The sequence below is a fragment of the Haliaeetus albicilla genome, chromosome 14 (genome assembly GCF_947461875.1).
Source record: "Haliaeetus albicilla chromosome 14, bHalAlb1.1, whole genome shotgun sequence".
NCBI lineage: Eukaryota > Metazoa > Chordata > Aves > Accipitriformes > Accipitridae > Haliaeetus > Haliaeetus albicilla.
The window spans coordinates 7,848,687-7,871,539 of record NC_091496.1 but is presented as its reverse complement, the minus strand read 5'-3'; the positions used below and the strand labels follow the sequence as shown (position 1 = coordinate 7,871,539).

The 22,853-nt window shown below is 42.4% G+C and overlaps 1 protein-coding gene across 9 annotated transcripts in view; it reads left to right on the top strand.

Annotated features, from left to right (window-relative positions):
* Positions 1-22,853, top strand: part of FRMD4A (FERM domain containing 4A) — a 383,693-nt gene that overhangs the window by 309,052 nt on the left and 51,788 nt on the right. For all 9 annotated transcript variants that reach the window (XM_069801649.1, XM_069801651.1, XM_069801647.1 and 6 more), the window contains 5 exons: positions 232-254; positions 7,977-8,060; positions 14,752-14,817; positions 15,023-15,080; positions 16,901-16,987. In XM_069801649.1, the coding sequence (XP_069657750.1) occupies positions 232-254; positions 7,977-8,060; positions 14,752-14,817; positions 15,023-15,080; positions 16,901-16,987 (318 nt within the window). The remainder of the gene's footprint in view (positions 1-231; positions 255-7,976; positions 8,061-14,751; positions 14,818-15,022; positions 15,081-16,900; positions 16,988-22,853) is intronic.

The window sequence follows — 22,853 nt, the reverse complement described above, 5'->3', positions numbered from 1 at the left end:
TCTGGCTCTGTATTAGGCAAACCTTTTGTTTGTTAATCTGCCCAGCTCACTGCATGTATCATGGCACTTGACATTAGATACTGGTTCCAAAAAATACATAAGGAATCAATTACAACAGGAAATTGCTGCTAAATGAATTTTGCAAATGGAAAATCTTGAACAGCTGTTTTCTTAATTTTTTTTTTTCTATTTTTAATGATCTATTTTTAATTTTTCTTCCTCGTTTTACAGGAGGCAAAAGGAGATTTTTCAAGGTAGGTGAACTTAAAAGTTTTTGCCATTGTGTGCTGTGAGAATGAATCTGGTAAAATCACTGTGTGAGTGATGTGACTCAGTTGTAGCTGTGTAGCAATAGGAATGCATTCCTAACATAGATATCGTGTTTCCTGAAATCATTTCTTCACAAAACGCAGCCTTTGACCAGAGCATGCCTTGCAAACAGCATTGTTTGTGACTTTGTTGTTGACAAATCTCTTTATATGCCCATGAAGTTCAGGAAATAGACTAGTCTTCGGAAGGAAATTACTAAGGAAACGACTCAGCGGTCACTGCTATATCACAGATCCAGCCAGAGGCAACATTAAAATTCCATCACTAATTGATATTTCAGCTTGAATTTGGACAGAGTTCTCAAAATCACAATTTAGATAATTGCTTTTGTTGAACTTCTGCTATGCCTTGAGCCAAATCTTCAGACTTGCTGTAAGAAATTCAGAGAGGTGACTGTGCTTGGTGTTTCAGAAGACTGTTAATGAAATGCCTAAGAATTTTCATTTAAGTTGACAATATCTGTCAGTTACACTTTAGTAGCAACCAACGGTCAGACAGCCGGCTGATGCCTCAACCGAGAAACATGAAAGTTCTTCTTCTGAAGCTCAGGACAACTGTCTATGCTAAAAATTTCACATACTCCATATATTACTTTTGCTGACCTGAACTTGAGTTCAGCTGGAGGACCACAATATCCATTGAAGTTAGTTTCAGAGAAGAAAACAAGGTGTGAATGGGCAGTGAGGTTGAATTGCCAGATGAGCCTTAAGAGGTGTCTTAATTTTGTCAGCATTGAGATACACTGAGAGAAGACTGTAATGATACTCTGTGCACCCATAGGAGGCTGTGAATAACAGGCAGGTTCCACCTTCTGGTGGAGTGGGACTTCTAGTCAGCTAAAATTGAGACAAATCAGTGAGAAGGAACAATGCATTGCAAATATTGCCTGCCCATCGTGGAATCAGAGATGATGTAAGGCAACCCTTGCTAAAAGGAAGTTTAAGTTCTCCCTTATCATTTCTCAAAACCTTAATCAACTTGCAAAATCCTGACAGGCATCTGACCACAGAAACACAAGCCCAGTCTTGCTTCATTTTTCAGTTCCGCCCAATTTGGAATAACTCAGCTATCAGCAATATTTATTTAGGGGATACTGGAGTGCATGCGGCTCTTGTACTTTTCAGTCTGGTTTTCAATGCACTGCCAAGTGCTTAGCCCAGAAGAGCTGGGACCAAGCAGAGTTTTACCATTCAAACCTGTGATAAACCACATCTTCCACTGGTTTTGCTATGAAGAACAATATTTAATGTTTCTCAGAATATCTTGGACATGATGAAAACACACCCAGAAAGGGTACATTCAGACTACGAAACACAGAATAAAAAGGAATCAGATGGCTCAGAGTAATAGGACTGAAAGCATTTTATCTTCAAGTATCTGTTTCCAGACCAGAAGTGGAAACAGCCGGTGGAAAGCATCCATCTGCTAAAAGGTGTTTGACGTACCTTGTAAAAGGAATGGTTGAGTTTATCACAGTGCTTTTCTCTAGGCCACAGAGAAATGAGGAATCTTCTCTGAGAGCACAGAAGACACCTCAACACATGGTGTTAATTGCTTCCCCCACATTGGTGTGACTGTCATCACCATCCCCATTAAAACGGTTAGCTCTTAGTCCTTTTCACCTGTGAATCACAATGGTTTAACCTGGAAGGGGGAACCCTTACATCCAAGTCAGGTAGAGAAGTGGTGTTGTAACAACTTGCTGACACTGCCAGGGATCTTAATTTATAAATGGGCTTTGGTGGCAAAGCAATCTGCCGTATTAGTGGATTTTAAAGCCTATTCTTGGAGGAGAGTAGAAGAATGCTACTCCAACCCTCTATGGCCTAGGACAAGACTTAGCATCTCCAAGGATGTCCGTCCAGCAGCTTCTCTCTAATGTGCACTGACATAGGTTTATGTGCTGGGTGAGATCCAGGTGCTACTGAAGTCAACATGAGGTCATTGTGGTCAAGATTTTGCTTGCTGAGATTTGTGGTTATTCGTATCAGGAGTATAAAATCTGGGAGGCAAATCAAGCCTGGGGCCAGCCAGAGGAACTGCAGATGGAGACAAATGTTCTGACTTCTCTTAGGGCTGAAGTTAGCTTCAGTGTTTGAAGTTAGTTGATGTTGAAATGCTGTTTAGAATAGAAGTGGCTACTCTTTGAAACAGAGAAGCTCTGCCGTTGTGAATGTCTTGCTGCTGAGATTTAAAGATAATATGTTGTGCATGGCAGCATACATTGCGTGAAGGTTGAACTCTTGAACTCCTGCTTTGTTTTTGAAGAAATAAGTTAATTCTGAAGGGTTGCATGCTTGGAACGCAGACTGCAGATTTCCCACACCTGTCGTGTCTGCTGCCACCAGCAGATTTATAGCTTGTGAGACTACAAGTTTCTCTTTGGCCCTGATCCAGAAAAGTTCATAAGCACTGGCTGGTTTGTGGTGATGGGAGAATTGCTTTTCCCCATGGGAACCTTCCTATGAGTCACCACCGATCACCTCAGGTGCAGGGATAGCAAATGCCAAATTGTCACAATTTCAGCTGCGGGTTGGCACCTGCCCATGGTGGCCAGAGTGGGGTTACCTCCAAACCCCACTGCACCCAGGTGGTAGATCACAGGGAGCTGGTTCAGGACTCATGAATGCAGCTGCAACTCTGCTTTTTGGGGCTCATAGAAGCTCAAAAACCAGAACTGATCTTACAAACTCTAGCAGTCAGTTTTCTACCTCTGTGAACTGATGCATCTACAATGACAGCAGCTCCCACTGCTGTTTTTTGAGGAAATAATCCCATGCCTCAGAATAATGACTGTGCTCATAGTACTGCTTTTTTCTTTCCCCAAAAGGAGCTTATGTGCCATTCCAAACACATGTTCTACATCCTTTGGTAGGTCATCATCATGCATGAGTCTCTTATCACTGATTCTTGCCACCTTGGAGTACCACCTAACTCAGACATCACAGTGACTGCCCAGTGTTTGGTAAGCCTGGAGAGCACATAGTCCGAGTCACCCTTATCTGTGTTGAACTGAGATGCCACAATAGCCCTGACAGATCTGTTTGGCACCTAGAGCAAGCAATTTGACTAAGCCCATTTCCATTTCTAATGTGTGTTTCATTTCAAAAACAAGCCCATAAGAAACCCTGAGCTCCTGAACCCATTTAGATCAACTAAGAAAAGTATTTCTCAGTGTTTTGCAAGCAGAGTTGTACGAAGAGCACATCTCTTAGTTGATATAGATTTAGGCAGAGCGAGGTTTAAAGTAAAAAGTTATTCTCCTTAAGAAGTTCCTAGTCCTCTACATTAAAGGAGAGTGGTTTTCATGTTATTTAAAAGAATCCCCAAATGCTTCAGCTGGCAATACTGAAAAAGGTTTACATTTAGGCTGGGACATACCACTGAATTTAGGACAATTGAGTATCCCTGTTTAGCTGATTCTCAGGTTGAACAGGACACTTAAGATTGGATCTGTGCGTTTTGATATTAGCTGCAAAAATTTTTACTTCAAAGGCACAGAATCACGTTTATAAAGCTCCTAAACTAGTATCCTGCAGACAGATGTAAAGGTTATTGCCTCAAGTTAATCTTGCTTCTAGTTGGGAGCTGAGTCACACTTGGTTTGCAGAGCATGGACAGGACAAATTTAAATTCCTTAGATGAACACAAATCCTATAGGTGTGACTCTCTTTAGGCCTACATAGAGGAAGGAACCAGGTTGCCCTGGCTAATTTGGGGGGGAGCACAGCATATTGTTAAAATAGCTGAGATTTTTTCCCTAAATTAATCCTACCAGATTTAGAGTCCAGTCTGACGTTGACCAAAATCTTTGGGAAACTCACACCAATTTTAGTTTTAAATGTTCAGAATCCAGCTCTTCAACCTTAAACAGTATCTATGTCAAAGCAGCTGGAAATAACATATACTGATCATTTGTCCCTCAGTTTGGGGAGGGGAAAGAAGAAACCCTAAGTCAAACAAAATCCTGGACCATTGCAGCTAGTTCCTCAGACAGGCTCTCATTGCTAGATTTCTTCTATTTAAGCAATATGAGACATTTCAAATGAACTCCAAGTATCTCCCAGCAACATATGAAAGAATAACAAGGGAGTAAAGCAAACGGCCAGTTTCCTGTTAAGCAGAATTTCACAATAATTTCAACGTTTGGGCAGATGGCAATCTGACATAGTTTCAGGCTTACTTTTCTTTCTGTGTAACCAAGTGACACTTAACCCATCAGAATTTTTTAAGCGGTTACAAAACCCAGGCTGCATTCTTGCAACCTTATGGAGAAGATCCTAAACACTGTATTTCAAATGGTACCATTTAATCTGAGAATCTCAGACACTGCATTTCCTCTTTCATTCAAGAGAACGAATTGCCACACTGAGAAGAGTTGATAACTTTAACCTGCATTTTTGTTTTGTTACTGATCATTGTTATTACACATGCTGGAAAATGTATGGATTTCCTGAGACAACTGCATATGTAATCGTGCTCAAAATTATTGCAGCCAGTTTGCAAAAACTTGTTTTTCACAAAATGCTTATGAAGTGGCTAGATAGGCCTTTTACCTGCATGTGTAGATAGAAATACTGAGATGTGGTGACTAATACATTTGGCCAGTACTCATTAAACAAGCAGTACCAGAACTAAGAGCAGAACTCCGGAGTTCTGTTTTCTGGGTCCATTCTCCATTCAGTCGACCTTATTTCTGGATATCCAACGAGCTTTCAGGATCCCATGCAGATGGCTTTTCCAGTTCAGTTTTCATAGTTATTCAGTATTTTAAGTATTATAATTTCCACCATAGCACAGGAATAAAGTAGTCTAGAGGACACAGAGAAAGTGTGTTTGGAGCCTTTCCCCTGTATATTAATAAATCTGTATCAAAAGCACCCTTCCATATATAACAACCCTGGAGTTGGACACTTTTGAATATAAAATAAATGCAGCACAAGTGACCGGATTAAACAAACACTTTCTAAATACAGTAAAAAAATAAACACACTGAGATATTTCACTAGAAAGAGCGGGAAAGGCAGTAAGTACAAAACCACTTGTGATCCTGCTGGAAACGTTTTAAAAATTAAGGGGTTTGGTGTTTTAAAAGGAGCCAAGAGGAAAGTGACCCCATGGCCACTAGTTCAAATGCAACCCGAGTCATTTTTTTTTTTCCTTTTTCTTGGTTTGACATCCTTTTGGGAGTCTAAATTCATTTGTCTTGAGACAAGTCTTGCCAGAAGACTTAGTGAATATATGGACCACTGAATGAAATACCTTTTTGTTCCTGGAAGTGATTACCTGAAATACGTTTAGCACTTTGAGGTTGTGAGGCACTACCTTTATGGTATTTTCTAGGTACTGAGCCGAAATGTTAACTCCATCCAACAACATCACTAAGAATGTCTTTTTTTCTGATTCCTAAAAGACTTTTTATCACAGTGCAAGCAAGCTTTGCTCCTCGCTGACAGAAAAGACGGAGCTGACTGGTGTTAGCCCTTTCTCTTATGGGAGCCACTACAGATTCAGGCATTTTCCCAGACTCTCAAAGATAGTTAGTCACCACTAATCTTGCCCTATTTGACAGTTTTCTGGGCTCAGAAAGTCCCTGTTTGGAAGTTACTCCCTGTTTTCCCAGAAAAGTTTTGGAAATTTCTCAACTTCCTTCTATGAGCAGCCAGCCTCAAAAAATCTTCACTTGAGGGCAGTGACTGTTGCTTGTGCTCTGATTGTGCTGTGATCTATTTTTTTTTTCCTGTTTCTTTCAAAATGTCAAAAAAACTCAGTAAGAGCTGAGTATGCATGTGCTGTGGAGGACACGTCTCTGGGCAGACCCGGTAAACTCTGTAAACAGCAAAAGCTTGTTTTCTAGGCTGTCAGTCACAGAACAGAGTGGCCAGATCAGCAGATAACACAGAACAGAGCAGCTTCTTGTTCAGACTTGTGGAGGTATTTACCTGCCATGGAAGAAAAAATCTGAATAGGTTTTTAGCATTTGCACTTGCAAAGGAAGATCTATCTGACGCTCTGAGACGTATCTGACCATGAGATTTAGGCAGAAGTGGGTGTTCAAAAACTGTTTGTCAAGAGTCATTTGACTTGGCATATGAGGTGCTACTGAGTGGTTTTCTATGTGCTTAGCATGGAAGTAGTTGCCTTAGTCATTTCTTGTAAGTGCTGTTCTACACATCTTCACTCTGCAAAATTTGAACTTAATTGAGACTTGGGCATCTGTGTCATAGATTTGTCTTGACTAGAAGTTGTGGTCCTGTTTTAAAACTACTTAATTGATTGTCAGGGAACTACCATGATAATAAATGCCTGAAAACATACCCAAAATGCCTGCTCCAGGATTTATGTTAGTGGTTTACCCTATGGCCCAACCTAGCAATTAACCTGCAAACTCCAATTAAGACAAACCCACCTAGGTCTCAGGCAGAGCCTGCTGCTGGCATGTGCAAATGGAGAAATGCTGTGGGAAGATTTTTGCAACTGAAGCAGTATCACATCTCTACAAACCACCATACAGACTGTCCCAGAAACAAGAACAAAACTCAGGGTGACCTGGCACATCCAAGAACTCCTTGGGCCTTTAGCAAATGTTAGGATGGCTGTTCTACAGCTGGGGATGCCAAGACTACCTGTCTGCCTGGTTAATGGCCCTGCTGCCCTACAGGAGAAGCCAGGGGGGCTGGGAAGTCTGGAGCTCTGGAAGAGTTACCTCTCTCCACAGCTCCAGGACAGCCGCACTTTTTGGCAGGATAAAAGGCAGGGTACAAGAAGGCAGAAAAAAACTGCTATTAAGAAGTAAACCAATAAACATTAATTCTTTGGCACTCCTCAGTGTCCTGTCTGGCCCTCTTGGCTGTGTATTTCTAGAATTTTAAAGGTAACAGCAACACTGCCTTCCTTCCCAAGCCTTTGAGGGATTTTTTTTTTTTTTTATGTGCACACAATTCCTTCTGTGTTTAACAGTGGGAATGGAGGCATTTTGGGTTTGTAGAAGAAAATCCCATGGTTTCATTTCATCTGTGAGAATCTGCCTCCTGTTTCATGAGCTCTCCCTGCTCACTGGTGTGCACTGATGCTGCTCCAGCTGGCCAGTGTGGCCACTAGAGGTTGCAGGGAGGAGAATGTTGGTGAAGTGGTTGGGCCTGGTCCCATGGAGGGTTTTGTGCAGCGTGGCAAAAATTCAAGCTGGAGTCTTATCAATGAAGATGTGCAAAGGCCAGGTCACTGGGGCAAGAGGCTAAGAGCAACCTGTGATGCTAAGAAAGTAAATCATTACTTTTTGCAGCAGGTTGTAAGGCATTAAATAAAGGTGATTTATTGCAGCTGAAAGCATCACTTTTTCTCTGTATGAACATGTCCATGGGACTCTCTTCAATGAAATGTGACATGGTGGCTTTTGTGTCCAGTCACTGGTAGGAAGTGCTTCAACATAACCATCTGGGAGAGCTTCTCACCAATTTTGATAATAGAGGGAAAAGTTAACTGGGCTGCCATAAAACAAATAAAGAGAGAAGAAAAAGGAAACCCCAGTGCCTTTTGTTAAGGAGGAACAGATGTAGAGCCGTAGCAGCCTGCCAGCTAGGTCAGGTCATATCAAATATTGTGGTTATTTTCTTGTAGCCTGATCTTCCTTTTGAACTCTCTTTCAGCAATGAAGTTGTAAGGAATGAATTAAAGAAGCTGCCAGCCCTTCCAACACCAGCACTGAAGGAGCATCCTTCCCTCGCTTACTGGTAACGTATCATTCTGCTGAGCAGCTTTGCAATGTCTTATGCAGGACCTGGCTCTAGCAATAAGTGATCTGAGAGTGGAACTGGGATGCAGGGATTCCTGCCTTCTAGCTCTGGGTCTGCCACTGACCCATTGCATGATTCAACACAAGTAGAGCTACCACTGTGGGCCTCAGTTTCCCCATCTGCCAAAATAGCTGCAGTAATGTCTGGCCAGAAAATTCATTGTAAACATGCAAGTGTCCTGATGAAATCAAGAGGCCTAATGTGCCATTTCCTTTCCCAGCACTTTGCATCTGTGCAGTTTTCCCAGTTTGAAATGTCAATGTTTTGCACTGTTCTGTGTTACTTTTGAGTGATTGAGCTTCATCCTGCAAGTCCTCTCTGTATGGCATAGCTGAACTGAAAGGGATGTAGTTCTCCTTTTATACAAACTAGGTAATGTTCAGAGGTGGAGGATTGGGAGATCTGTCTTTATTGCATTGAAAATTAAATCCAGGGTAGGAGCAGGGTCACAATTAAATTAATGTGTATGCCCCACACATAGATTCTTTGTGCCACCCTGCCTATCCCTTTTATCTGTGCAAATAGGAAAGAATTTGGGGAAAGACTGTTCATTAATGGGGAGATGGTTTCACTTGATTTTCTGCTTGTTTCTCTTTCATGTTTGCCTTTAAAGCATTAGGCTATAAGCCTGGGGGTGGGAGTGAACTTCTTTATCTGCTTTTTTAATTTCTGCATCTTGGTAATCTGAGGATGGCAGGGGGGAACAAATCGGTTTGTAGTTTATGATCTCAATTCTTCCCTTTGCCAGGAAGGCCATCCACTGTTTCTAGCATGGCTGCAACACTAGAATTAGCTGCACCTCATGTCAAGCCGTAGGCAAGCTAGTCTGTAAGGTCTCCTAATCATTTTCTGAGCACATGAGGAGAGACTCAGAGTCCCCAGCTGAGGTTAGGAACACTAACACAAAAGCTGTGGATCTTCAGAGTCTCCTGGTGTTTCTGTCTAAGAACCAAACCAAAACTTTATGAAAAATTGATAAATGTAGGCTGCCATTTCACTGGAAGAAGAATGGTCTCCCTCTTTGGAGTAGCTCTTTCCTTTTCCTTTTTCCACAAACTAATCCCCACATTGAAAAGCAGTGCATTTCTAGCCAGGTCGGTGGCCTGGTCTGACTGACAGACTGGTAGCTCAAGCTAAAAGCCACCACAAGAGCAGTGGTGGGAACAAGTAGCCACGGACAGGGAAGGCAAATTTGACCCTTCAGCAGCAACATGGACTGAGGTCTTATTAAAGTGCCCACATAGCCTTTGCTTCAGTTGCCTGTGATGGTATCCATACACAGGAAAGCAGTGACAACCCAGGCTGCCTGTCAGGCCCCATCTGCCCATCAGGATCTGTCTGCCCCCACTGTTGGGAAGTGTTAGTCAACATGCCTATGTTAAGGACTTCTGCTGGGAAATGTCAGCGAGTTCTGGGACTGCCTCTGTCCGTAAGATGGTATCCTTGGGTTTGGGCCATGTTCAGTTACCTGAAGCAAGAAGAGCCGTGTAAAAACCTCAAGCTCAGAATGCAAGTATTTACTGTTATACACAAGGTACAGCACTTCTGGCAACTATACTCAATTTTGTGCGAGATCATATGTAACTGAGAACAGGTCGGAGGTTGGGAAGCTGGTTGTTTCCAATGGGGTAATAAAACCAGTGACTACAGTCCTGTGACTCCCTTGTGATTTCACTTCAGTAACCAGGTCTCAGAGACCTCTTATACATCAGTAGTGCATTATTTTTTAATGGTGGCTTTTTCATAAACACCCTCTGAAATGCTGAATGCTCACAAGAAGAGGCTGCTGGTCAGTCAGACAAAAAGCCTGTGAAGTACAGATCAAACTTCTGTGATCTAAGAGAGCAGATTTTTAAAACTGTTTTCTTACACTTCTGCATTTCATGCAGATTACATACTGGATACAAATTTCACCCTGTTCTTTTCTGTATGCAATCAGTTTGAGACTCCCACATAGTCCAGGAACCAGGGCCTTGAGTTGTGGCTTCTCTTGCCCATGCATGGAAACAACTGACAGTATTTATTATTATTTTACACACAAAACTAATCTTAATGAGACAGGAGAGAACCTGTGTTAGTTCAGAGCACTCCTTTCCAGCCGTTGTCATTGCATTTTATCTCAATACAGATCATCCCCAGCAAGCCAGCCCAGTACTAGGTTACCAGTAAGAATGCAAGGAGGAGATACAATGGCACAAAAGTGGGTGCTAGTATGGGATTTTCAACAGACCTGGGGGAAGATAGACTCCTTCCAGGTTCCAACAGATTTTGAATGCAAGCTTGTTTTTAGCAACCTAAAGCATCAGCATTGCGATAAAATTCACCTCTGAAAATATCAGCTGAAAATCACTACTTAGTTTCTCTAATACAACACAGACCTGAGGCTCTGATCCTGCTCTTGGTCCATTTGGCCCTAGACATGCTCTGCTGGCTTCAGTGGGATAGCATATGACTGAAAATAAAGATGTTAGAAAGTTCAGGAATATAATCAAGATGGACAAAGGTTAGAAACAGACAACAGTAAGGTGCAGCAATGAGTGGACAGCTATTTAAAACAGCTCAGTGTGCTGGGAAGAGAAGGGGGAAACACTTACCTTTGAAAATCTGGATCTGATGATGAGAAACTCTGGCCCTGCATTTGCTTGCAAGTTGTCTGCTGTCCAGTTCTGTAAGCTGCTGGGACAGGACAGATTTCTTAGTAGGTCTTAAGATCTTTATCAGAGTTGTCTGCTGCAAGATATCACCCGTGTACTAATTTTTTCAGCTTTGGGGGGAATGTTTTATGAGCTGGCAAACAGACGGTAGTGTTTCAGCAGCCTCCATGTCTCCACATTAGTTAAGCATCCTCTGTCAGCCCTGCGTTATGAATGAGTGTCTGTGTCACTGACACAGCAACAAGCCAGAGTGGGGGAAAGGAGACGTCAGCTGGTGGTCCAGGCAGTGTCCCAGCACTCTCCCAGCTGTCAATAGCAGCATGGCAGCCACTCAGAGATGAACAGCTGAAATGATAGGGGAGAATGTTTATAAGCTCTGCTAATGCTCCTTCTGACCCGTGAATGATTTTGCTTGTTTTCCCTGGCACATGCTGGGCTTACCCCTCTGTCCCAGAGCTGGAGGCAGAAAGTGACCTCTGTGCTGGATGATCCTTCTTGTGAAAAGGAAGTTCAAAGAACCGTTAAAGGAGAGACTGTCAAGAAGCTGGGGTGGGATTCATCTGACCATGAACATTTCTTCAGTGTAGACCTCTTCATCTGATCTAGGTGCCCTCAGCTCCCTTTGCTGTCAGGATGAATTGTGCTCTGGAGTATCTGTTTCCTTCCCGAAAGTGTGACTAGCTCCATGCTGTAGGAAGGTGAAAGGCAGCAAATCCCACTCCTAAATATTCATGGCTCAATTGATAATTCAGGCTTTAGGATTTTTGTCCAAAAGTAGAAACAAGGATGATATTTATCTGGCACTTAACTTCTGTAGACCTCAAAACATTATACAATGGAAAGGAAGATCATCACTATCCTAATGATGCAATGGAGGTATAGAGAGTGTTGCCTGCATTTGTTTAGGAGAACTGGGTAGAGCCTGGACTATCCCACATCTTAGAGTATGTGTTGAGAACATCATAACTTTATTCATCCCACTGTTCAGGAAGGCTCCCTGATATCTAATCTGTCCTTTTGAAGGAAATGGGCCATCGATTGACTTCCCTACCCAAGGGGTATGGTCTGGGAATATCATCCATTATTTTTTAATAATCATTTGTAAGAAAGCAGAGCATATCCGGAATCACATTAGGTAATCATCTTGTGGGTACATCTGTCCTTTCCTTGAATGGCATCACTATGAGGGCTTGATCTGTACAATAAACTGCACAGAGTGGAAACGAAAGCTAAGAGCATTTTCTACTGGAGACAATCCATTGTTTTCTGAAAAGTCACTCCTGGTTTGTTCCTGTCTGAGACAGAGAGGAATTGCATCCACATGTAATCATGGTTTTAAGAGGTAATTTCAAAGGGCTGTAAGCCCTCTCTGTCTATCTTTTTTATTAAGAATGATGGTTTTTGGAGATCTTCCAGTACTGAACACTCATGTAATTCAGTTATTGCTCCAAAAGTAATCCTGTTTATGATAATCATGGCAGGAGACCCAGGCTCTGCCTTCATGTGCACGCCCATAACATCTGTGGTACTTGCTTGGATCAGTGGGCCGAATATGGTTTCATAGCTGTTGAATTTATAGCTTACAGATCATTTTCTAAGCATTAAAATTATTCTGAGGGATTTGATGGGAGAGCTGGACCATTCCTTTACCCATTTAGTTTGTCACTGACTCAATCAGCACCCTGTAACCGCTGTGGCGTGCTGGTGGGACGTTGCTTCACCTTGCCCAAGTAAAAGCCCTTTTATTTTCACAAGTGACTTTCGAGGGAAGTCACTTGCAAGTGAGTTAGGAAAGCAGTTACTCTCAGACAAATTACAGGCTTGTGGGGGAACAGCTGGCCCTGCTGACAATCCAACAGACTGTCTACTTTGAATTGCTCTGTGCTGTCTACACTGGTGTTTCTGGTCGTCTCCCTTCCTCCCTGCATTACCAGGGATGGATGCACAGTCCTCAGCTACCCTGCGCCAGGCCCCACACCCCATCTGTGCACAGCACATCTTGTCTGTCATGTCACAGTGCAGTTTGTCCTCCTTGTAATGTCACAGAACAGAATATCCTGTGTGTGATGGCACAGCAGGCTCTGTGTGGCCTCTACCTGTGACATCACTGAGATCATTATGAAGGCTGTGCCCAGCAGGGGCAGGGGAATTTCTTTCTAAAAGAGATTCTGGCTCCACGCAGATCTCTCTGGCACAAGGATGCAAGTGGGGAAGGCAGCAATAAGACGCAGTTGTGTTAGCAGGACTAGTGAAACACTTTGCAGTTTTCCACAAAATTCCCCATGGGCATTTCTAAGCAGTTGTGGTGAGGTCATCTACCAGACCATCCCACACTGCTGTGCTCCTTCACACTGTCTAGCAATAAAAATAGCTCCAGTTCTGCCTGGGGAAGGATTACCGCATGGTGGACAGCCATGTGGCTGCCTTTAAAGGCTGCATTAGGGGCCCCAGATGAACCTAGGAAATGCAGGGAGGAATGCCAGTTCACATTGGCCTGCACCACATGCAGCATGATGGCATTAGATAGACACTTGGTACTTCTGGAAGCTTATGCAGTGCCAGGTGGGGAGGGCACAAAGGTGGAATAAAGGTAGTTTATGTTTCCTTTCTCTTGGACTGGCAAGGTCTGTACAGTATCTCAAGAGGACTCAACAGATTCCTTATCCTTGGTGTTACAACATAAAGAGCAAGAGACTGGGTTTGAACCTGAGGACTTGAGTATTCCGTCATACCATGTAACAAACAGAGCTGGTCCTGTGGGCATTACATTGCTGGAAGTTAGAGAACAACCAAAGTCAGACCAGTCTGATAGTACCAGGCTTGGAGGCTGTGGTGACTTGCATGGCTGTAGATTGAGAGGAATGCCATTGAATTCAAAGGAGAGCTGTGTGAACCTTCGAAAGGAGATCTTGGCTTATACTTTGCCATGCTGTGACCTTGCTAGCACAGCTGATCGTATGCATCAAATAGCTCTGGTTCTGTGCTCTTCTGCTACCCATTCACTGGAGAAGAAGGGATGAGATTCTTTTAAAAGAGAACTTACAGATGTCCCTCAGTCTGTCATTTGGGTCATGCTGATCTGCTCTTGGATGCTTCATCTCTAGAGTGCATAGGTGAATGTCTCAACACGCGTTTATCAAACATGGCCAGAACTGTTCTCTGACACAGAGGCCCACTGGTGTGGAACACTGTCCATCTATACCATGAAACTGTCTTAGTCTCCAAAGCAGTGTTGGGAATGGGCCCTGGCCCATGCTAACTTCCAGTGCATAGCCAGGAGTTGCCTGGGGGAAGGCAAGTTAGTATAACCCAAAAGTATGCAAAGGCACATCACTACTTTAACAGTAAAGGGACCCAAGTTTGAGTGTCGTGGAAACTTTCCCTGCCACTGTTTAACCTGCTGTTATAGACATTGCCTCTGTGTACATTAGGAATTTAACTCGCTGCTGAGAGAGATTTCTCCAGAGTACTTCCACTAGTGCTCCTGTACATGGTTTTGTGCCATTGTGGTGAGGAGTAATTTGTGAGGCTTAGGGCTATTACTGGCCACCAGTTTCTGAAAGCTTTGCTACCTTTCAGAGAACTTGGTGGGCTTGGGAAAAGTTGCACCAACTAGGGAAAAGCAGAGCTTGAGCAGCTCCAACACACGTCTGTTTGCCACACAACGTAATATCATGGGCATTGTTTGTAGATAAGTAATGCAGAGAGGGAAAAGTCTGTATGTGTAGATACTGTGTGAGTAAAAAAGGTTCTTCCAGAAAGCCAACTCCTAGAAAACCATTTTTATTCTCAGTCTGTGAGTTCCCCTTGTTTACTCTGGGCTGCATCAAATCCCCTCATCTAACACTTTTGCTTGGCATCTTTTGATTCCCTCAGTCAGTAGCTATGTTAACAGAAGTGTCTCTTCGCCTTTTGGCAAGATTCTTAGTCATGATACTGCCATTATATAAAATATCCAATTTCTTCCTTTCCAGTGAGGATCGAGTCATTGAACATTACAAGAAACTAAATGGTCAGACAAGAGGTCAAGCAATTGTGAAGTAAGTGAAATAAGAGTGACTTCTTGTGACCTTTGTTTTATCAGGAAATACTTATACCGGACTGTAAATACAACATGTAACTATGTCTCCCACCTCATCCAATGCTTGAAGTATTTATCTACTTGACTATTTATTTATTAAAGCATCTTTCTCAGATAATCCTCTTAGCTTCTCAGACATGTTATTCATATGTGTTGTTTTGCAGTTACATGAGCATTGTAGAATCCCTCCCAACGTATGGAGTGCATTATTACGCAGTAAAGGTACGTGCTACAAAAAAGAGTCATTTATTGAATTAAACTGTTGTTGGAGAGGGAGGGAGAGAGGTACAAATAACCATCCTGCTTTCAGAATACAATACACTGCTACTAAAGTCTGGTTGCACTTCCTGTGGTCGGATAAACTTATTTTGACTGTGCAGTGAATGTTTGGTAAATACAGCTCCAAAGAGGAAAATCCTGTTCTTGGAGATAAAACTCTTGCAGTCCTATTGTGCTGGAGATGTTCAGTCCACAAGCAGCAGCAAGCTCTGGTGATGCCAGTGAAGCAGCACCAAAGGGACAAGCCAGCCACATTGCTGACAGACTTGATGCTTCACTCCTTTTTGTAGTTCCAAGAAGTCAGCTTTTTCTCAGCGTGCAGATCCACGAACAACTAACTAGGGTCAGCCATGACCTGCAGACTGTATCTCCCTTCACTTCAGATATATGTAGATGGATACAGATATAGTACATCTTTTTAATGCCAAATCATTGGCCCATAGTCTAGAGAAAACACATCCTCCCCTCCCTCCCAACAGCTGTCCACTTCTAACTATGTGGATTTCATGCAGGTATTCATGAAATCCCTCATTTCTTTTGTCTAATGATTTATCACCAAATCTTCCAGTCTCATATTATTATTATTATTACTTTCCTGCCTGACCAGCTGTGTAGGGTTGTTATTTTTTTTAAGCAGAGAAATCAATAAACATATAAAGAAAGCTAGATCCATACTCCCCAGAGCATATTCCCCCATTTATCACCCCTGAAGTTTTGATGTGTTTCATCATTATCTCTCTGCACAGATCATATGGTTTTTCTTATGTCTGTAATGTCTTGCACACATAGAGTACCATAAAAACACAAGTATCTGACAGTGCCTGTCTCAGGGAGGTGTGTTTCTGGTCTATTCCTGCTATGTGTATGGCATGTTGGGAAAAGCATTAGCCTCATCTTTTGCCAGAGGGCAGGATCCCTCCAGCACCCTTTGCATCCAGACCTCTTGATCAAGATCAAGGTCTCTAGATCAAGAAAGATCTGGTGGATTGGGCTGGGTGTTCAAGCCTGCAAACACTTGAGAGCTGTTCCAGTGAACTCCCCATGATCAGTAAGTACCAGTGAGCAGCAATGAGGCAGCAAATATTGCACATAATAGATTTTGCTTCTGGCTGATGTGGGGGTTTTGGTTTTGCTGCGTTTTACCCTGCCATTCTCTATCACACTAACAGAACAGATGTAATTTCATTGAGGACTCCAGTTCAGTAAATTGCAAAGAGGCTGGTATCAGATATCAGCCATTACTCCATAAGGCCATTTTATTGCACGCTCAGACACAAAGCAGTTGGGTCTGAGCCTGTCAGACCTTATCACTTGGTAGCTCTCAGATCCCATTACTGCTGCATTTTCAAGATTAATGCTAAAATCCCTCCACATAATTCAAGTCAGCTGGGTGATTCACTTTCCTTCCTCTCCAATCTCTGAGTGTTCAGACTGAGTAATTTGCAGGGAAGAGAAAGAGGATGCACCACTGCACAAGGGACCCATGTCAAACCTCCCCACCTCCCCTGGCAGCATTTTGAGTAACTTGACCACAGATGATGCATTTTAAATGTTTTATATGTCATAGCTAAAAGTGAAACAGATCTTTCCTAAACACCATGTGGCTTTGTGACTTGAGGAAATTCAGCAGGGTTAAATTTAACAGTGCCCATGACAGTCAAAGATACTGCTTAGAAACAAATCTTCACCTTGAATAACAACCTAGTAAATCTCCAGCATTTCCCCATCCCATTCAATATAACTCCCTTTCTTTTTTCTTCCAGGACAAACAGGGAATTCCCTGGTGGTTAGGACTTAGCTACAAGGGGATTTTTCAATATGACTACCATGACAAAGTGAAACCAAGAAAGGTAAGTGTTTACTTTTCTATCAAGGTCTGGGCTTGCTGCACATGTTATAGCTTGATTTGAGGGTGTGATATATGCAAAATGCTGGCATCGATTCATGTGATTTTGAAGGATGTTGTTTCTCCTAAACTTGTCTGAATGTCTGCAAAGAATTAATGGACAAAAGTAGCTCTTAACTTATTAAATGTTGTGGTATGGATGGGAAATAAACGTCACTTGATCTTGCAACTTATGCTTCTTTTTTGCATGATTCATAAGACATAAATGGGAACTGAAGGACTGATTCTCTCAGGTGCTGGAGACCTTCCACCCCACTGGCTATGGCAGGATTGAGGGTGCCTAGCCAACCCTTGATAGTGTATTGTCAAGCCATAAATTATCCGAGAAAGAGAGGGAAGAAGAGACAGGAAATCTTTTTCTATTTATTAAAAAAAAGAAAAAATTGTATGGTTTTCCTAGGAGCAGCATTACATTTGATAAGCAACAGTTTTACTAACTGAAGAGTTAATGTCAAGCTAACAAGAAAATAAGATTTTCATCACATGCCTAAAAAAAGGCATTAAAAAGTTTGTGCCCAGCATCTGATTTGTTTAGCAACTTTACTTTGAAACAGTTCACAAATCAAGGCATGGCATGCATAGATCTGATCACAAAACTAGAGCTTGATCAGTGATGACTACCCATTCTGGTCTCTTTATTAGTATTTTTAGTGAGGCTTTCAGTGCATCTGAAAATTGGTATTTGTCTCAGTCCTTCCAAATTGCCTTTCAGTAATCCAGCTAAGGAATGTCCTATTCATTTGGGAGGAGGAAGGTTCTGATCCCCTGAGCTCATCCTACTAGGCATACCCATGTGTCCTGATTTTCCTACCTAGGATGCCATCTAATATAAGAAAGCTCATCTCTGAGCACATGCCCTGCAGGTGGGCTGCACAGTCTGTTAGCGACAGCATTTCTTGTACTGCAAACCCGTGGAAACATCAGAAAACAAGGTTTCAGGCTTGCTTGCAGGCCACAGAACTGGATTATTTGGAACAACTAGGCAGCTCCTCTATGGATACAAATGCTTCCATGCTAAATTAACATACTGCATTTCTCTTTGCATTTTCTCTTTCTCATTTTGTCTCTGTCCCCCTCCCTTTCTTTCACCTCCTCTGATCACATTCATTTTGGACACTGTCTGGTGCTCACAGGTAGCATCTTCTATTAAAATAAAATAGAATCAAGGTTTTGGTAGAAAACAGAACTGCCAAGGAGGCTGCAGGAGACAATAGATGCATTGATTAGCCTTTTACTCATTGAAGGCTATTAATGGGGCTTTTTATTCATTGAAGAAAAGAATGAGGGGAGTAAGAAAGTCTTCACAGAGCATCTGTGCTCTGAAAGACATAATCTATTTGGGATCAATCATTACCTGCAGGGCAAGCCATACTCCCAATAGTTTTAAACATGCCTAGGCTAGGTGTTTGCACCCACATACCTCCATTAGTGCCAACCCCCCAGGGAAGACATGTCCTTAAAACATGCCTTCAGAAGTCAGTCTTAGTGATAGAAACATTTCTTTGGAGGAAAACAGTGCCCTGCCATGACAAGGACTCAGCCATTCACAACCTATAGCAATTTTTATCAGCTCTGATGGGATGAGAGTGTTGGTGGAGAGCAGAAGAAGAAAGAATAAAAGAGGTCAGGTGCTCTGACTGCGTGAGAGGAGACAGCCATTTCCACTAGAAGAGTCAAGCCTCCTTTCTTAGCTTCTCTACTTTCTCTTCTTCTCAGCCGCTCAGGGTGATCTGGTCTGTAGCATTTGTTTCAGAGCTTGATAACATCTTGACCAGCCTCTCTGTGTCCCCACTAACCTACCTCTAGCTCTCACATTGCCTCTCAGATCAGGGGCATATCCTACCCTTCTTCTGCAAGTGTAACCCTAAAAAAATAGGGTGCCAGTTTTCTCTTTATTGGGAATTACTATTTTTTTTCTCTCATTAAATTATGTACAAAATCCAGGAGACCTGAAACAATGGTGCCACCTTATGTGTAAACCACTGAGGACTTCTGTGGCTTAGCAGAAGTGGTCATAAATCTGGGAGGGAAGGTTGGGTGGGAAGGGAGAGCCAGAATTTCTGGGCTAGAATTTGTCCATTGCCATAATCCAGAGACCACAGCAGTGAAAAGACAGCCTAGATGAGCATTTCTCTGTTACACGATGCTTGAAAACCCCATCTGTTGCCAGGGCTACTCCAAAATGCACAACCTAAATCAGGGACAGGACTTGAATAGTGTGGCTGAGGCTTCATTATTTCACCATCGTGTGCTTTTACCCTCTGTAGTGCAAGTAAAAAGACTTCTTACCCTACACAGGTGGTAAAACCCCTCTGGCGAGAGCAGCCCAACTCCCTCAGCGAGGTGCAATGTTTAATCCTCTGCTAATTAGATTGTAAAATTGCACTTGATAACCCTGGTATCTGGGAGCTTACCATAGTATCTGAGTCATTTCACTATACCAGCATGGACTGGTTCAAGTCTTTGCTCTGCAAAGAGGAGGGGTAAACCTTACTGAACTTTCTGCAAAGTAAAATTAGGGGGGAGGGGGAAAGAGATTATATCTTTTCTAATCTTTATTATTTTGTTCTTGCACATTGCCAATGCCAGAAACAAATTGAAAAATTACAATGGAAAAATAAATCTCCCTGGAGGAAACACAAGCAGAAAATTGTAGCAAGAAACCAGCTGAAACCAAGACATTTATATTAAATGCATATAAAATCCTTGCTTGTCTTATAAGACAGATTGTAATGTTTTCCTATTATGTCATCCTAGATAGATTTCCATGTTTATTGTGTTTGCAAGTAAAGTTGTAGCCCACACTAAGCAGCTGAGCCTATCTCAGGCGATCCCATTAGCAGTCAGTCAAAACCACGTTTTTATTAAATTGCTGGAGTAAATCAGCCATGTGTCTCTAGTAAACTAACTAGGTTTGTCAGCAAGTTGGATGAGTCCAGAGAGGAGAATTGAGGCTGATGCAGGGCCAGAACTTGATCTTGCTTGTGCTATTCTCACTCAGGCATAAGTCCTCCAGCATTAGTGGGGATGCAGCTGAGATGGGTATCTGGCACCTAGTCCGAGGTGGTTCAGACGGGAATGCAGGGCTATTAAACTGGAACGCAGCTTGCGCTTGGCTGCAGAGCCTAATGTGACTCTGTGCTTCTATTTTTATGTTTTCTCCTGCCTATGCTTGAATTCTGTGGAAGCCCTGAAGCTACCCAAAGCCATCACTTTGAGACTTATCATTCTCCCTTCTCTTTTTCTTCTGTATGTTCAGGGGCTAGCTCACAGACACAGCAAGCCCTTCCAAAGGCTTCCTCTTGAATGCTGCCTGTTCAAACCCAGATTTGGTCCATATCAGTTATGACCTGATAGCTGTTCATTCTTAGGTGTTAAAAAAATGCAAAAGTTTTGGTATACTTCACAAAATCCATCACTGCAGCTGAACAAGAAGAAGGGAGTATCAAGCGTGGAAAGATGGCTGCTGTCCTGCTAACCATATGCTGAGGCATTCTGGAAGTTTAGTAGTGGCTTGCAGAACCAGTGTCATTTGTGTAGCAGCAGCACACAGCATCCAGGATGGGCAGAATCCATCCCCCTCTCTGTTAGACTTAGCTTCTACAAACTCTTCTCTGTGAAGAGAAAAGGCCCTTCAAGGCTCGGTGTGCTTTGAAAAAGCACAACAAAAAGGAGTCATTGTCCTGCTGGGCTCTACCTATCTTGGGTCAGCACCATACAATATTCATGATAAACCAAAGCAAATTCTTTGGAACCAGGTCTTCAGATAGGATGTGCCAGCACCACTCTCCACAAGGTGCTGAGGCTGTAGTGACCAAACCCATCATTTTCAGAGAAGGGTCATTAGGGGTTTTTTTGCTTGCATTGCAGAGCAATTGGAAAGAAAGAGCAAGGCACTGCAGCCCCGCTATATGACTATGTTGTCTGTGAGTGGTGTTTGCTGATTTTAACCAGCAGGTAAATGTAACTCCACTCCATCCCAAGAGACCTGTACATGAAGCAGAAGCAACGTAGCCTGGAGCTGTGAGACCAGCATGCCCAAGCAGTTGTAGTAGCACTAGGCATGTCTCTGTTGTTCTAGTGAGATATTCCCACTGATTTAAGAGCCCAAAGGCATCTTCTAGTGCACACAGTTTAACAGTTAGTAAACAATTAACTCCAAGCTGAAGAGTGAATGATTAACAAAGTCAGCCAAAGGACTTTTGTATGGCCAATAAACAGACAAAGAAATTGTTTAACTTATAACCAAAAATAAAATTACCTTAAAGGAGAATTGGTTGGTTGTTTTCCAAGAAATACCTCTATGCAGTGTTATCCCATTTTCTTCCACAGAAGGCTAGTGGCAACGAAACTTAAGGTGAGCCTTTTTTCTCAAACTCATAAACATTATCAGTGTTCACATTCTGTGGTTGACTGAAGAGAACCCAGGGGGAATAAAGACTTTTGGAAATAAGATAAAATGTGAGGCATCCCAAAATTCTGCTGGGAATGTAGCTTGATAAAGATTTTCCCTGTGAGAGCCAAACATCAGTTTCTGCCATTTCTTCCCAGCAGTATTCTTTCTCTGAGATGAAATGAAGCATGCTATGAAAATACTCTGTCCCTTGCCATAAGGTCTCCACAACGCTCTATGGATTCTCATTAAAGAAGAATTTGATGTGTAGTATTGTTGTGAATTCAAAGCAACAGTGGGATTGACTTCCCATTTAAACATGCAAAAACCAGAGCTAAGTTGGACCTATCCTACCAAGCAGTACAAAGCACAAGTAAAATCAGTAGCTTTAAGTGTCTGATCAGAGAGAAATCACCTGCTTGTCAAAAGCATGAGCAAAGTAATCCACACATTAATTGTGTCCAAAAAGTGAAAGATTGCTGTGTGATGTCACTTGGCCTTTTCCAAACAACAAGAGATAGAGTGAACTTTCCCAATTCCAGAGGCAAAATGAGATATTTGCACAGGAGGAGCAATAGCCTAATTAAGAGCTGCTTTATTGCAGAACAAATAGAGATCCTCTCTGCTTTAGGGCATAATGAAGCATTGTCAAGTCAGTAATTGCACTGATGGAGTGGTTAAACTTGTGCTTCCTGTGGTGAAGGAATGACAGACCAGTAACTTAAAAAACCATAAAGTAGGGATTGATGGGAAATGTATAGAAACTAGCGAACGATGGGGAGGAGGAAGCTGACAAATTGGTCTCTATCCAGACTGATCATAGAACATAGGGACAGTCAAAAAGGGAAAAGAAACATGAAATTCAAATCAGTTACAGGGAGCCCAATTCACTTGCATAACTCCTTGCCACGTGATACAAGAGCTTAGAAGGGTTGAAGATAGGGCTAAAAGTGTGACCCTCCATCCAGAGTTTTAACATTGAATTGGTTGTTTTCAAGCAGGATTTTGGGAGGGGTTATAAATCCTTATGTTCAAGGAGGATGTTTGATTTGGCAGCAAGTTGGTTTCTGTTGTCAGAGGTATGGAGAATGTGTAATGCTCCTTTCACTGGCATGCCACTGAGCCACAGGGTGTATTCAGAAAGGGCTGGCCTTTCTCTAGAGCATCCAGAATCAAGTGGGGTCAGAGACAATGTACTGGAGTTGTGTCTAACTGGGATCTTCTTGGAACAGCATCATTTCCTAAGACCTTTGCAAACATCTTTGCATTGCAGACAGGGAAAAAAGATTTCAAATTTACAAATGATACAGGAGGAGCAGAAAACATTTCCAGGAAATACTGGTTTAAAAGCTAGTGGAGTCTCAGTGGCATTGCTGTAATAAATTATTCACTGTGATTAGCTGACTGTTAAGGACTA